Here is a 16,840-nt window from a genome sequence, read left to right on the forward strand (position 1 = left end):
TACGAAGTTTTTGGGCAATTCACACATACCCGACCCGAGCACAACGAAAGAGCACACAAAAGAGAGCAAATGTTTTGATTTGTTTTTGTTTTGCAGCATGCGTGCATACAACCTTACTAACACACTGTCAAAAGTTGCAAATATTCAGAATTTTGTGTGCCCTCTTCTTGGTCGGCAGTGCTTTAGAGATGTAGAGACCAAAAAGCGAATATGGAAGAGGTTGAAGAGTAAAGTAAAGTAAAATGGAAAGTGAAATCATGTCAATGATATAAAAAAATGGTCTGCACAAAGTTAAGTAAGCTAGTTTAGTCCAGGAAGAAATACTAGTCATCCGCCAAGAAGTAAAACGACAGTTCAAGGCTTTGAGGACAAAAGTGAGAAGACTAACTGATGTTTGTACGATTTCGGAGAGGTCCCGTATTTCAGTCTTAAACCAAACAATATGAGTTGAGGGCAAAAAAATCGACCAATGATGAAGCAGAAAGTTAGACCAGAAATTTGGAGCTTTGAAAAAATACTGCTAAAGAAATATTTGGCAATCTTGGAGACCTACACTTTAAAGATGTAGAGATCAGAAAGGGAGTATGGGAAATCACGTCGATGGAAGACACCTTGATATTATACAAAAAAACGCCTAACTTGTCATGAAACTAAAAAACTGCTCAAAAATGTTCTACGTGAAGGTGAAGAAGCTGTGTAGCCTTAGAAGATATATTGCGACCAACCAAGAAGGAGAGCGAGAGGTCAAGCCTCTGCTAGTAAAGATGAGAAGACTAACTAATGCTTTTAATAGTCGGTGAGTGCCCGTCTTTCTGCTGAAACCCAACAATATGAGTTGGAGGCACAAAGATCGGCCAATGAAAAAGTAGAAGGTAAGACCATGAGTTCGGAGGTTGCAAAATTTCTGCTAACAAAAGTGCGAAGACTAACTGAAGTCTGTACGAGTTCGGAGAGGGCACATCTTTCAGCTGCAACCGAAGGAGATGCATTAGCCAGCAAGACCAACAGCTTGGAGGTTGCAAAAATGTAACTAATGAAATATATTGCAATCTTAGAGAAGTCGCATCGTGCTAGCGTGGCTGAACGTGAGTATTTGGCCAATTAAATTACCAATCCATATCAATTACACTCTTTTAGGAAAAGCTATTAGTATTCATTCAGGGAAGCCAACTGTTCCGAGTTCAAAATTGTTACAGACGATAGATCTGTAGCGATTTTACCTCGGAACGGTTGACATTCCTGCTTAAACAGTGGTTTTTGTACGTCAAGGGGGGCGGAAAAACCACCAAATTGTTATACCTCATGACATTGGCAATTTGCTTCAAACGGTACTTTTGTCAAATGCGTCTCTGGTGAACTGAACTTACCTCAAATTCAATTCCGTTATATTTTTATCCTTTAGAATTCGTTGAATTTCCAATTCCACAGCCTTTTTGTCCTCCTCCAAGGCATCGATTTTCTTTTGCAGTTTACCATAATTGAATTGCAGTTTTTCAAAATCTGCACTCAGATTTTCAAACTATAAAAAAACAACAATAACATGTAATTTTGAATTAAAACAAAATAAACCTTTATTTGTAACCTACCGCATTATTAATCTCAGCTTTACCCTGCTCCGATTGTTGCTTTTGATCGCGTATCTCATCGAGCGTCTTCTGCAAACTATCGCGTTCTTTCAAAAGTTCTGAAAGTTTTGAATTGCTTGCATCCAACTTTTCGGTTAACTGTTGTATTTTTGTTGTTAGCAATGCCTTGGTGCCCTCGCTGGTATCCAGTTGGGTTTTGGTGGCCGTTAAGTTTTCTTGGGTATTTTGATATTTAACCTGCATGTCATGCAGAGCCAATTGATACTTGTGTAGGGCTGCTTGGACGGCAGATATTGTGCCTTCGGCAAACGCTTGAGAGGCACGAGCCGATGAGCGTCTGGGTGATTTGGCTGTAGAAGAAGCACCACTGTCACGTGACAAGTGCATGTGTTGCATATCAGCGCCACCACCTGCTGTGGCTGCATCAGCCTGCTCACGATCAGCCATCTCAGCATCTAAAACCACAGCTTGAGCTATTTCACGTATCGAGCTATTCAAGCGATCAATTTCATCGTTGTAACGAGATGCCAACATGGCCTGCGATTCAGCCTGGGCACAACGATCTTCAAGTTTTTTCAATTGATTCATTAGCTCCAATAGGCGTTGATCTCGCTCCAAAACTTCATGACGTGCCGATTCGTGTTGTACCTTCAAGGTGGCTAATTGATTTTGTAGTTCATCATTTTCACGTTTCGCCTGGGCCAACTGTTCGTCAAGTATACGCTTAGCCTGTTGATGATTGAAGGCAACATTATTGCACGTGGCATTGATGTCCTTGACCGCTCCATTTACTTCGAGACCCATTTTGGTGACTTCATTGCGCATTGCCGTCTGCATATCTTTGAAGGCACGCTTCACAGCAACAATTTCGCGCCACATTTTTAGTAGGCGATTGTGTTCACTGTTGTAATAGTCTTTGAAGGCCTGTGAAGGGTGATAAGATGGGGAATAAGTTAGAGGTGGGACGCATTCAAAAACGGAACGGAATTGTCAACCGCGATTGACAATTACACAGAGGAACAAGCTTGATTTTTATAACAATTTAGGCATCGAATTGCAATAACCCAGCAAACCAATCGTAACGAATTATGGCTGCTACACCCGATCCAAAATCGTAAAGAAATTTCCAAACGAAATGTCGGAGCTAATCGGAAGAAAAACATCCCTTACGAAAATGGAATAGAAATCGGAAAAAATTTTTTGAAAGCTGCTTTCAAAATTTTCGATGGAAAGAACAGGTGAAAGATGACATCGAAGAACGTGGCATCCCCTCAAACTGGGAGGAGATAGCTAGAGATCGTGGAAAGTGGAAATCTATCCTTAGTTCGACTTATGGGACAAATGTTCTGTGCGCAAGCAAAGCCAACTAAGAAGAATGTTCCGTGTGTAACACTGAGACACATCTCAGATGCTCAGGTCTCAGAACACTGCACAACACTCCCTAGACTTTGTTGGCCCATGCTGTCGTCGCACCCAACAGACACTCCCACCCACCCCATCAAATCCCACCATAGCCCAATCAACCACAGCTTGTTCCCCAGGGAACAACATACACACAACAACCAATACAACCTCAATAAACAATGCCAATATACAAGGCCTCAAAATCCCACAATGGAACTGCAACGGCCTGGGCAGGAAAATTACAGAAGTCATAGACTTCATGGATAAGAAGGGCATTCCACTCGCCGCAATTCAGGAGACTAAGATCTCTAACAGGAACAACATGACAAGATCATCATCCTACTATATACTTAGGCAGGATAGAGACAAAGATATCGGCGGTGGACTGGCCTTCATAATCCATGACTCCTTACCCTACAGACCTCTTGCAATTACCACAACAGACCCCCATTTTGAAATTCAGGGCATAACTATATAGCCAGGGGGAAACGATAACAATATCCTAAATATCTACATACCCCCAGACTCAGTCTGCAAGGCAGGATATAAGCCATCCATAAGTCCATTCCTCCAGGATGAAAATACAATTCTCCTGGGGAACATTAATGCTCACCATGACAGCTGGCACTCTGAACTAGGGTGTGATGCCAGAGGGAACCACATAGCGGAACAGGTGGATGATTCGAACTACTGCCCCATAAATGAGGAGCACCCAACCCGAATCACCGCATCCTGCCGCAGCTCCCCTGAAGTCACACTAGTCAGCGCAAGCCTTATCGCAAATGTCACCTGGCATGTTGATATCGCTCTGAACTCTGACCATCTTCCCATCACAGTAAAGCTCAATACGGCAGATACAACAACCCTGTCAGAAGAAAGAACCATTGTTAACTTTAACAAAGCTGACTGGGATATGTTCAATCGGTTAACAGAAGCTAATTTCTCTCAAGCCCCCCTTCCAACCTCGCACCAGCAGGCGAAAAATTCTTCAGAATGACCCTACTGCAAAAGATGCAAAATTGTTCCGGTCCATAAACCAGGCAAACCGGCCCATATGGGAAACTCCTACCGTCCGATAACACTCCTATCTCCTGTTGTGAAGACACTTGAATCCATTATCCTACCGCGTTTCCCTGAACATTTCCACCTCGCCGAACACCAGCACGGTTTCAGAGCTGGAAGAAGTACCACATCGGCCCTCAGTAAAGTCACTACAAGGAGAACTGAAGGACTGAACAGAAAGATACCCCATAAACGAACAATACTCGTAGCCCTCGACCTGTCTAAAGCCTTCGATACAGTTAATCATACCATCCTCTTGAGAGATGTGATGAAAACATCGCTCCCAAACTACCTCAAGAGATGGCTGGTTAACTATATGGCTGGAATTCCGTGGACATAAATCCCCACCTAGGAAAAACAAACAAGGAGTACCTCAAGCGGGCGTACTATCCCCGCTACTCTTTAATTTCTACGTCTCAAAAGCCCCTAACCCACCCGAAAATGTCCACTTAATATCGTATGCAGATGACTGCACGGTAGTGTCCTCTGGCAGGAATGTTAATGACATAGAGGCTCGTATAAACAACTATTTCCCAACACTAAAAGACTTCTTCGTAGACCGTGACCTGCAGCTATCCGCCCCCAAATCCTCAGCCACCATCTTGACATCGTGGACAAAAGAGGTCAACACAAAACTTGACATACACATCCGCGGGCAAGTCATCCCAACAATTAAGAATCCCAAAATACTGGGTGTAACCTTTGATAACATGTTCCTCTTCTGTAAACATGCTGGGAACGTGGGGAAAAGGAATAAAATCCTCAAAGCTCTCTCGGGCAGCACTTGGGGGAAAGACAAGGAGACCATACTAACCATGTATAAAGCCATAGGTCGCCCCTCCTTGATTACGCAGGCCCTATATGGACACCAGGAATCAGCGACACGCAGTGGAAGAACCTACAAACGGTCCAAAACACTGCCCTACGCGTTGCAACAGGGTGCCACTCCAAGGCGCCCGAAGACCACCTTCACCATGAAACCAAACTATTGCCGGTGAAGCCTCACTTGACCCTCCTTACAAGGCAACATACAATCAAATGCCAAAAACTCGACCACCCCAACAACATAAGCTACAACAGACCCCCCTCCGAAAGACAAAAACCCATCCGATATGATTTCCGTAAGGAACTCCCCAACATACCACAAATCCCCCATATCCCAACGATTGATGACATACAAAGCGCACTCAAAGAGGTGGAGAACCATATATCCTCATATACGAGCAGCATTGTGCTCGGTGGAAGACCACCTCCCATAAACGAGGATGAGGGAGCACTATCTAGAGAGACCAGATCAATATTATCACAACTCCGATCTGGCATCTCTAGGTACCTAAACAGTTACCTCTCCCTCCTAAATCCTGAAATAATAGACTCATGCCCAAAATGTGGTCAATCTCCGCACATCACACGGCACCTCTTCGCGTGTCCTGCACATCCGACTGACCTGACACCGGAGTCACTTTGGACACATCCATTTGAAGCAGCACGCTTCTTAGGACAGGATGTGGATGCTTGATGTCCACCTATTAATTTCATATTTCTTCTCTTTCTTTTCCACCGATACAACATAAACCTGTAGGGGCTACAACAACAACTAAGAAGAAGAAGAAGCTTGCGAAATTGTTCAGACATGTCGGACACCCGACATTCGGTTTGCTGGGAAAACACTGAAGGGCGAATATAAATATTGTATCTGCTAATCTTCATAGACACATTGGAGCTTCATATACTGACTAGAACATATCCTCCTCTCTCCTTACAAAATCCTAAACATACAACCGGTGGTTCCACTGTGTTGCGTAAATCGAGGCTAAGGTGTATTTTGTGATTTGTATATTAGCATACCTGTTCTTCCTCCTTAAATTCATCCTCTTTGACCAACAACTCATCACGTAAATTTGACCAATCATTGGTCAATTTTTGTAAATCATTGGTCAGAGCCTCATTGGTACGATTCGATTCGATCAGCTGTTGCCGCAGGGCATTATTTTGGGTCATCAGCTGTTCACACTTTTTGTGCTCCTCCTCCAGTTTTCGACACAATTCACCACTATCTTCGTGGACAACAAATTCACGACCACCACCACAGGTGGGTGGTGAAGGAGGTGTTTCCAATGAAGAGGAACAAGGTTGACTCGAATGGCCCAGGGTCAAGGAAGTGGAACACTAAAACAAATAAAATTAAATTAATCAAACCTTATCTTTTGGTAAATGTCATCACATTTAGCTTACCATAACCTGACTGGAAGTTGGCCCCGTTGTTATTTTAGGCTGTGACGCTGCTGCTGGACATGGTGTCGGTGGTTTAATGGTTTCCTGCATACGTTCTTCCAAATCGCTGCATCGCTGTCTATACTGCTGAATCTTCGATTGTAAACGACTAACCAGTGTGGTTTGATTTTGTTGAGCCTGCTTGTAGGTATCCAAGCGACGTCTATAGCTATTCGCCTCTTCGGCCAAACGTTGTCGTAACTCTTGATTTTGTCGCAACAGGGCCGATGTACCCATATCTTCTGAGGGCGTGGGACTTAACATTCTGGGTGTTGTTGCTGCTCCGTTTATGGAACCTGTTGTCGTATGATCGTTTTTTGCAGTACTACGGCTGCGATTGCTCTTCGAGAATGGTAATCTTGTCTGAGGCGGTGGTTGATCCAAGACAGAAGGACAAGGAGTTTGTTTGAAGTTGTCTCGGTACGCTTGCATCTGAAAGAAATAGAGAAAGGGAAAAGTTAAAATATTATCACACTTATGTTAGGGGTAGATTACTTCGGATTTTAACCAATATATTACAATAATAAAACCTTATTTTTTATAGTTTTCACAGTTTTCCTATGGAAAACCTTATTTTTCATAGGAAAAACCTTATTCAGCCAGGCTGAATTGCAGTTTTCCTATGGAAAACCTTATTCAGCCAGGCTGAATTGCAGTTTTCCTATGGAAAACCTTATTCAGCCAGGCTGAATTGCAGTTTTCCTATGGAAAACCTTATTCAGCCAGGCTGAATTGCAGTTTTCCTATGGAAAACCTTATTCAGCCAGGCTGAATTGCAGTTTTCCTATGGAAAACCTTATTCAGCCAGGCTGAATTGCAGTTTTCCTATGGAAAACCTTATTCAGCCAGGCTGAATTGCAGTTTTCCTATGGAAAACCTTATTCAGCCAGGCTGAATTGCAGTTTTCCTATGGAAAACCTTATTCAGCCAGGCTGAATTGCAGTTTTCCTATGGAAAACCTTATTCAGCCAGGCTGAATTGCAGTTTTCCTATGGAAAACCTTATTCAGCCAGGCTGAATTGCAGTTTTCCTATGGAAAACCTTATTCAGCCAGGCTGAATTGCAGTTTTCCTATGGAAAACCTTATTCAGCCAGGCTGAATTGCAGTTTTCCTATGGAAAACCTTATTCAGCCAGGCTGAATTGCAGTTTTCCTATGGAAAACCTTATTCAGCCAGGCTGAATTGCAGTTTTCCTATGGAAAACCTTATTCAGCCAGGCTGAATTGCAGTTTTCCTATGGAAAACCTTATTCAGCCAGGCTGAATTGCAGTTTTCCTATGGAAAACCTTATTCAGCCAGGCTGAATTGCAGTTTTCCTATGGAAAACCTTATTCAGCCAGGCTGAATTGCAGTTTTCCTATGGAAAACCTTATTCAGCCAGGCTGAATTGCAGTTTTCCTATGGAAAACCTTATTCAGCCAGGCTGAATTGCAGTTTTCCTATGGAAAACCTTATTCAGCCAGGCTGAATTGCAGTTTTCCTATGGAAAACCTTATTCAGCCAGGCTGAATTGCAGTTTTCCTATGGAAAACCTTATTCAGCCAGGCTGAATTGTAGTTTTCCTATGGAAAACCTTATTCAGCCAGGCTGAATTGCAGTTTTCCTATGGAAAACCTTATTCAGCCAGGCTGAATTGCAGTTTTCCTATGGAAAACCTTATTCAGCCAGGCTGAATTGCAGTTTTCCTATGGAAAACCTTATTCAGCCAGGCTGAATTGCAGTTTTCCTATGGAAAACCTTATTCAGCCAGGCTGAATTGCAGTTTTCCTATGGAAAACCTTATTCAGCCAGGCTGAATTGCAGTTTTCCTATGGAAAACCTTATTCAGCCAGGCTGAATTGCAGTTTTCCTATGGAAAACCTTATTCAGCCAGGCTGAATTGCAGTTTTCCTATGGAAAACCTTATTCAGCCAGGCTGAATTGCAGTTTTCCTATGGAAAACCTTATTCAGCCAGGCTGAATTGCAGTTTTCCTATGGAAAACCTTATTCAGCCAGGCTGAATTGCAGTTTTCCTATGGAAAACCTTATTCAGCCAGTCTGAATTGCAGTTTTCCTATGGAAAACCTTATTCAGCCAGGCTGAATTGCAGTTTTCCTATGGAAAACCTTATTCAGCCAGGCTGAATTGCAGTTTTCCTATGGAAAACCTTATTCAGCCAGGCTGAATTGCAGTTTTCCTATGGAAAACCTTATTCAGCGAGGCTGAATTGCTGAATTGATATGAGGATACGTGTGCACAGAAGGGACAAGGGAGGATTCTTTCATTGAGTACATCCTATTCATATTAGCTTAATCATATCGACACCTCCAAATAATAGTATGCTAAGTCTAAAAAGTGAGTTTTGCAGGAGAAGCTGTCAAAGTGTGGACATTTTTTTGAACTTCAGTACTATGCTAAGTCAATATTTGTTTATAACTTCTGTTCGGATTGACCGATCATTACCAAAATTTGACAGAATTTAAGTTAAAGGACGTTCGACACCTCCAAATAACAGTTTGCTAATTCTGAACAGTGAGTTTTGCACGACAAGCTCTAAAATTTTGGAAATTTTTTTGAACTTCAGTACTATGCTAAGTAAATATTTGTTTATAACTTCTGTTCGGATTGTCCGATTATTACCAAAATTTGACAGAATTTAAGTTAAAGGACGTTAAATATAAAAATGTAAAGAACTTGAAAACATGCTAAGTCGACTTAGCATACTATTGTTTGGAGGCGTCGATATGGGGCTTCCTTTTTACCCCCAGCCTTTGATACAAGCAAAAATGAGTCTCATGGTTTTAGACCCCAAGAATGTTTGGATGACCCAAAGAATGTTTGGATGAAATTCATTTTGTCCAAACTTTGCACCGCGTAATATTTTGTGCAATATCAAGTACGAATATATCGGTCCACTCCTCCTTCTCCACAATTTTTAAATATTTTCGCTATAATGGTGCACACCATAACCCTGGATAAGAGTAACAGATTTGATCCAAAGTTTTCACTTTCTAATAGGTTCGAGGTTCGAAGACGGACTATATCGATCCACTTCTCCCATAGAAAAATTGTTCAAAAGTGCAGTTTAAGGACATATGTGGGATCGTTTTGAATTTGTTTGCACGTTTTTGTCTTCGCGGACCCTATTACTACGCTACAAGCCCATACTTCCTGAGGTAATGACCCAAAAAGCTCTAAAAAACCTGCCAGATTGATCCGAGGAAACATCACCTCGGCCAAGGGCCGTTATTCGAGCACTTTCGTATTTCGCGGAGTGTCTGCTACGTATTTTTCTATTCCTTACCGAAATAGATAACAATCCCTGATCATGGTTCTGCACAGTTTTCATCCGCCATAGGATGGGTGCATTTCAGGAACCGTTCAGGCCTGACCTTCCTGAGGAAGTATTACAATGAGTCTTCGTCATCGTCGCAGGATTATGGAACTCCCCACGCAAATCCCCCAACAGCTGTGGAACCGCAGATTAATGGCTGTGTCCTGCTTTATTCGCCTAAATTCAGGTCACCGGCTGATCCTAGGGCATTTCAATGTACATCATGCGCTATGGCATTCAACCTTAGGGAATGATCAGAGATACATAACGCTGTCTGAGTAAATAGGTAGCTCCACATTTTGCACTGCGAATTGAGACCACTGCCGACCAAGAAGAGGGCACACAAAATTCTGAATATTGAAACCACTTGACAGTGTGTTAGTAACGTTGTATGCACGCATGCTGCAAAACAAAAACAAATCAAAACATCTGCTCCCGTTTGTGTGCTCTTTCATTGCTTTCGGGTCGTGTGTGTGTGAATTGCCGAAAAACTTTGTAACTTCAACAATACCAACGAACGGCATTGATTCAGACGCGCCCACCAGGATTAGAGGAGAATGCCATAGTTCACCTGCCATATCCATTGAGTCACCAGGTCTGACGAATGATGTGACTTGGAAATCCGTCACATCCCTTGGGTCGGACCATCCTCATCTCAATCAATAGACCACTCGACTTCATAACTTATGAACACGGTACTTTCCTTAACCATGGGAAAGCCAACTACCAAGGAATTCACCAACCATCGCTTCACAGAACTACCCAATCCCTCTGATGTTCGGGTAGCAGGTCGAATATCTGAAATTAGTTCTAATTTCCCACCAGAGGCGACGGGATTAGCGAATGAGCGTGCAGAGCTTCGCCATAAGAACCCTAGTGACCCCAGAGCCAGAGAACTGACAATGGAAGTCAATAGGTTAGTTGGTAAACGCAAGCGGAAAAAGTGGGTAGAGCATCTGAAGTGCTACAACATTGTACCCGTTTGTAGTAAATTGTGGACAACCTTAAGGCGTTATCGGTCTGAAAGATGATCGGGCATCTGCCATGTTTAACGGCGTGGCTATGACAGATCCGAAGAGGTGTGCGGGCTATTTTTGCCGACAATTTATCGAGCACCCCCATGGCGACCGGGCAAAGACGAGCCAAGGAGGAACCACCAAAATTTACGATGGGTAATGTTGCAGATGTTATCCGATGCGCAAAACCATCCTAAGCGCTTGGAACTGACGGAATTTCAGCGGTGATGCTTAAACAGCTGGATGAACCGGGAGTCGAGTAGTTAAGCAAGGTCCTCAACTTATCGCTAGCCACCCTAATAGTTCCCGAAGTCTGGAAGATGGACAGGGTGGTCCCGCTGCTGAAACCTGGCAAGGATGCCAGCAAAGGTGAATCATACAGACCGATCTACTTCTATCACCAGTAGCAAAGACACTTGAGGCGTTACTCCCCCCAGCATCAGAGCGTGTTATCCAAATGCGGCTCATCAACATGGGTTTCGCAAACAGCATAGAAGCACAACAGCACTGCAAGCCATTTCCGCACATATTAGCCGAGAACTCAACCAGAACAAACCGTGCCACAGAACAGTGATGGAAGCATTGGATCTTACCAAAGCTTTAGATACATGCATCTGCCGAGATAGAGTTGCTGAACGTACACATCCCGCCGAGAAATAGCTGTATCTCAGATTATAAGCCTGACATTAGCCCGCTTTTGGAAGGTCATAATCGTCTGGTCCTGGGGGACTTTAATGCGCATCATGAGATGTGGCATTCGGCCCTCGGAAACGACCAGAGACGTATAGCGCTGGCTGAGCAAATTGATAGCTCTACGCTTTGCACGGTCAACGAGGAAGCCCCAACCAGAATTAGAGGAGCGTGTTACAGCTCGCAAGACATAGCCATCGTGTCACCTGGTCTGACAAATGACGTCACCTGGCAACCCGTCATTTCCCTTGGTTCAGACCATCTCCCCATAATTGTCTTCATCAGCAGAGCACCCGATTTCATCACCTCTGAACGACGCACATTCGTCAATCATGGGAAAGCTGATTGGCCGAGTTTCAGAGAGTTCACCAATCACCGCTTCAGAGAATTGCCCAATCCTTCTAATGTTCGGGTAGTGGAAAGGATGTTCCGAGACATCATCATTGCTGCAGCCGCTCGCCATATACCTGCTGGTCGAATACCCGAAGTAAGACCAAATTTCCCAGCAGAGGCGACGGGATTAGCAAATGAGCGTGATGAGCTTCGTCGTATCAACCCCAATGACCCCAGAGTCAGGGAGCTGACACTGGAAGCTAACAGGCTGGTCGGCGAGCATAAGCGGAACAAGCGGTTAAATCATCTGAAGAGTTGCAACATTGGAGCCGGTATAAGCAAATTGTGGACAACGGTTAAGTCACTCTCGAACCCCGGAAGGAGGGATGACAGGACCTCAGTCACGTTTGGCGACGTTACGTTGACTGACCCGAAGAGGTGTGCAAGTTACTTCAATCGACTGTTTGACGAACACCCCGAGAGTGACAGGGAGAAGAGAAGAGTGTTACGTCGCATTAGATCTCTTCCTGCCGAGGATGAACTACCACAGTTTACAATGGATGATGTTGCCAATGCCATCAGGAACACTAAAAGCGTTGGGCCCTGACGGAATTTCCATGGTAATGTTGAAACAGCTGGATGAGCCGGGAGTGAAGTATCTCACTAAAGTTCTCAACCTGTCGCTAGCCACCCTTATTGTTCCCGAAGTCTGGAAAATGGGCAGGGTGGTCCCGCTACTGAAGCCAGGCAAGGATGCCAGCAAAGGTGAATCGTACAGGCCGATATCGCTTTTGTCCCCTGTAGCGAAGACTCTTGAGGCCTTAGTCCTCCCCAGCATTAGAAATAGCTATCAAGTTTCCGATCATCAGCATGGATTCCGTAAGCAGCACAGCACGACAACAGCGCTGCACGCCATCTCCACACATATTTGTCGAGGACTCAACCAGGAACGGCCGTGTGATAGAACATTGATGGTGGCGCCTGACTTATCAAAAACCTTTGATACTGTCAAGCACTACACGCTGTTCGAGGACATCGAGCAGACAACCCTCCGGCCAAGTCTGAAACGTTGGATAATCAACTATATGTGTGGTCGCCAGTCGTATGTGGAATTCAGGAACAAAAAATCCAAGCCCGGTAGAGTGAAACAGGGAGTTCCCCAAGGAAGCGTGATATCTCCGGTACTGTTTAACCTCTACCTTTCCTGTATTCCGCCCCCTCTAGACGGCATTGAGAGCGTAACGTATGCGGATGATTGTACGATCCTGGCGTCAGGTACCTACCCTGATGACATCTGTGAGAGACTGAACTCCTATTTAACCGATCTTACCACCTTTTTCCACGCGAGGAATATGCAGATATCCGCCACTAAATCGACGGCCACTCTGTTCACCACATGGACGGCGCAGTATAGAAGAGAGTTGCATATCAGGGTTGATGGAAACATAATTCCGACCACAAACTGCCCCAAAATTCTAGGGGTCACATTCGACACCACTTTCACGTCGTCCGCGCATGCCACGTCGTCTGCGATAAACTGAAATGTAGGAACAAGGTCCTCAAGTCCCTAGCCGGCAGCACTTGGGGTGCAGATAAAGAAACCTTGTTGACCACGTATAAAGCGATAGGTCGGTCTGTGGTAAGCTATGCGGCGCCAGTTTGGTCCTAGAATTTATGTGACATGCAGTGGGATAAGATTCAAATTTGTCAGAACGCCGCCCTGAGAACAGCAACAGGGTGCCTCCTCAAATCTACAGTGGACCATCTACATGAGGAGGCAAAAATTCTTCCTGTAAAGCAACACAATGAGATGCTTTCGTTGCAGTACCTGCTCGGGTGTTACCGTGAGAGCCATCCCAATCACCATCTGCTGGCCACCGATACACCCAGGCATATCAAGAAGGATATTCATGCTCTAGAGACGACGGTCCAACAATGTAGGAGAGAACCTCTAGATCAACAGGCATATCAGGCAGGTTGGAACAGCATTCACACGGATACAGTTGCTAAGACCATAAGCAATTATTGTGTGAATGCAGTCATCGGAGCACACCCCCCATCTATCGCAGCTGAAGAGCGTCAGCTGCCACGACAAACCAGAGTAGTTTTGGCTCAATTACGCTCAGCATATTGCAGTCGCCTAAATTCCTATTGGGCGAGAATCGATCGCGCCGTGCAAGACATCTGCCCAGTATGCGGCATGGTCCCGCACGATACTAAGCACCTATTCAACTGCCCCGCCAAGCCTACTCATCTGACTCCAGTGGATCTGTGGTTACATCCCATCGAAGCAGCCAACTTCCTGAAACTGGAGATAGACCCAGAGCCAGATTGAACAGGAGATCGAACATACAAACATAATAATAAAATAGTGTTACAACAACAACAAAGCTTTAGATACGGTCAGTCATGCTAAGCAGTTCTGGAATACTACCCTCCGGCATTGTTTGAAACGCTGGGTCACTAACTATTTGTGTGGTCGTCAGCTATACGTGGAATTCAGGAACCAGAAATCCAAACCACGTAGAGTGAATCAGGGAGTTTCCTAAGGAGTGGTGATATCTCCGGAACTGTTTAACCTCTCGACGACATTTAGTTAATTGTCAGGTCTTCCACACGAGGACGACGGAAATGAAGCTCCCACTGAATATGCAGTTCGATAGTTCAATAATTCCGACCACAAACAACCTCAAAATCCTGGGTGTCACATTCGATAGCATTATAAGTCGTCCGCGAGAAGCAGGAACAAGGTCCTTAAGCCCTTGGGGTGCGGCTAAAGAAACCTTTTTAACCACATACAACGCCATAAGTCGGTCACACTGAGGCTTTAAGATTGTGAATGCTGTCCTCGAAGATCACCCACCATCACATCTCCCACGCATCAATAAAATGAAGACTTGCACATACATTTAGAACCGTGATGGCCAGCATATAATTACCAGCGGGCATAGATATGCATTTATGCCGCTTGCCCCAACGCAGCTTTACGTACAAAAAAGTTTATTTGAGTGAGTAAAATTTGTGTGCCAAACCAATGGTGGTGGTTTCTGCCGCAAACTTCGTAAGGAGCAATGTCGCTGTAATGCTTGGCCATCACGGATTTAGAAGGTGCTACAACAACAGTTTTTGGTGCAACTAATATACAATCGGTGCTGCCTCAATACCTACTAAGTCAGAAATGATAAGGGCTGTTGCATAATTGTTATGATTTTTTTTACAAAATGCACTCCTTGTGTGTCTTTCGTGAGCAAATGAATGATGCCTGGCCTGGTCCAAAAGCTATAAAAAGTCCTGCGGTGACCAACTAATATGGTTGGTTAGCCCAATAACTATGGAAAAGAGTGACTGATATTAGTTCACTGCGCCATTCGGGTTCAGCGAAAGTCCATATCCCATATCATTGATCTACAAATGCAATCGACCTGCACTCATGATTACCAAAGAAGTTTCCTTCTGCGATGTTTGTGGAAATAGTTTTTTTTTTTGGTTTAAAGTTGCATTACTTCGAAACCCCCTTCCCAGTAATACCACAAACCCATAACCAATTTTCACTTCCGTTCAAAAATAACTTTGAAACTTATTGTTGTTGTGTTTGTTTGTCTCAAACTTTGCCGCCGGCATGGAATGACGATTTCTGTTTGATTTCAATAATTTGCATTATGAAATGTATAAAATACATACACACGTTGTTATTTCTTGCCTCCTTCCTCTACCCCACCGACAAGGTGGCCGAGGCAACATAAATATTGGTCTCCATAGAGCTTTTTTTCTGTGTTTTGCTTTCAATTTAATAGACCACAGGGAAAAAAACTATAATTTCCCCCACATACCATTCAGAGGTTACATTTTGTATTGAATTGATATAAAATTATTACAACAACAACACTAATAAATAATATGCACTGAAATATGCATAAAAATATGATTTGGTCTTCGATTCGATGTTGTTGATGAATGGGGGATTTGTTGTTGTTTCCTGCTTGATGGAGATTTTTATGTTGTCGAAACACGCATTACACCGTCTGTTACCGTGTCATCATGTCGGTCTTCTTTCCTTCCCCCCACCAAAATGATTTACTATTTTATTTTATAGGTTTATGATATTGTGAATATGGCGTTGTTGTTGCTGTTGTTTTTATTAATTCATGCAAAATAGCAGAAAAATGAGAATCATAGTCAAAGCATAAAAAAACCTAACTCATACTCGGATGGTATCCTAGTTATCGTAACAACAACCTATGAATGAATATTGTTTATTGTATATTTGGAATAACAAACAATCCATTTCTGAATTATTATTTATTATCCAAACGATTCCAATGTTTATTTGTAATGTAACCGAAATTTAAATATTTATTAAAGTCACGTGCATAAACGAGCGAAGGAGTCATGGGTTGACAATAAAACTGAGCAGAATAATACACACATACATATTCATATATGTATTTGGAAACAGGAGAAACTAATGGAACACTCTTCAACTTCATTTTCAATCCTACTGAAAACCCAAAGCGATCCTTATGTTCATTCTTTGAGGAAGGGGTAAAAAATAAGAGGAGGAGATACAAAAAGAGGCACCATCGTGACAACAGAAACAACCCCCAAATTGCATGTACTTGAATCGTGCTTCTCCTTCCTACCAATGAAAAATCTCATTTGCCCCATTTCGACATTAATCGGTTTCAGCGTCGAATAATTACAAGAAATACCAGTCTGAGGCTAATTTCGAACCACGAAATCAAAATTGTATGCAAATGCTATCAATTATTGGAGAGTCCGTTTAAAGTTATTACGATTTTCCCCTACTCTTCTTATACCCTCAGCATTTATGCTAAAAAGGGTATATACACTTTGATACGACCAAAAAATGTGCCTCCCACACAAAATTCGGAAGAAGTAAAGTTTGAGAGCTTCTCTCGGATCGTTTTGAAATTTTTTCAACAGGTTGTCCTTGCGGCTCCTTTTACGATGGTATTTTTTATTATTGGTATTGTTCGGCTAAAGGCTTTTTGAAATTATATAGTTGATTTTTGTTTGATTTTTATATAGTTTCTTTATTTTCCAATATTTCGATTCGAGTCTCCAATCATCTTCAGGGAATTTTTGTTTTTTGACACAAGTCCATACTTCCGGCATATAGGACTACTCTAAAATCAGTAG

The 16,840-nt window shown here is 43.3% G+C and overlaps 1 protein-coding gene across 2 annotated transcripts in view; it reads right to left on the bottom strand.

The window, feature by feature from the left end:
- The window catches only part of Root (ciliary rootlet coiled-coil, rootletin), an 86,798-nt gene that overhangs the window by 22,035 nt on the left and 47,923 nt on the right, over positions 1-16,840 (bottom strand). For both annotated transcript variants that reach the window (XM_073962483.1, XM_073962484.1), the window contains exons 2-5: positions 6,288-6,758; positions 5,901-6,221; positions 1,587-2,510; positions 1,368-1,519 (exon numbers count right to left, since the gene is read on the bottom strand). In XM_073962483.1, the coding sequence (XP_073818584.1) occupies positions 1,368-1,519; positions 1,587-2,510; positions 5,901-6,221; positions 6,288-6,758 (1,868 nt within the window). The remainder of the gene's footprint in view (positions 1-1,367; positions 1,520-1,586; positions 2,511-5,900; positions 6,222-6,287; positions 6,759-16,840) is intronic.

This window comes from Musca autumnalis, unplaced genomic scaffold, assembly GCF_047663935.1.
Source record: "Musca autumnalis isolate F117 unplaced genomic scaffold, ASM4766393v1 scaffold_1, whole genome shotgun sequence".
Lineage (NCBI taxonomy): Eukaryota > Metazoa > Arthropoda > Insecta > Diptera > Muscidae > Musca > Musca autumnalis.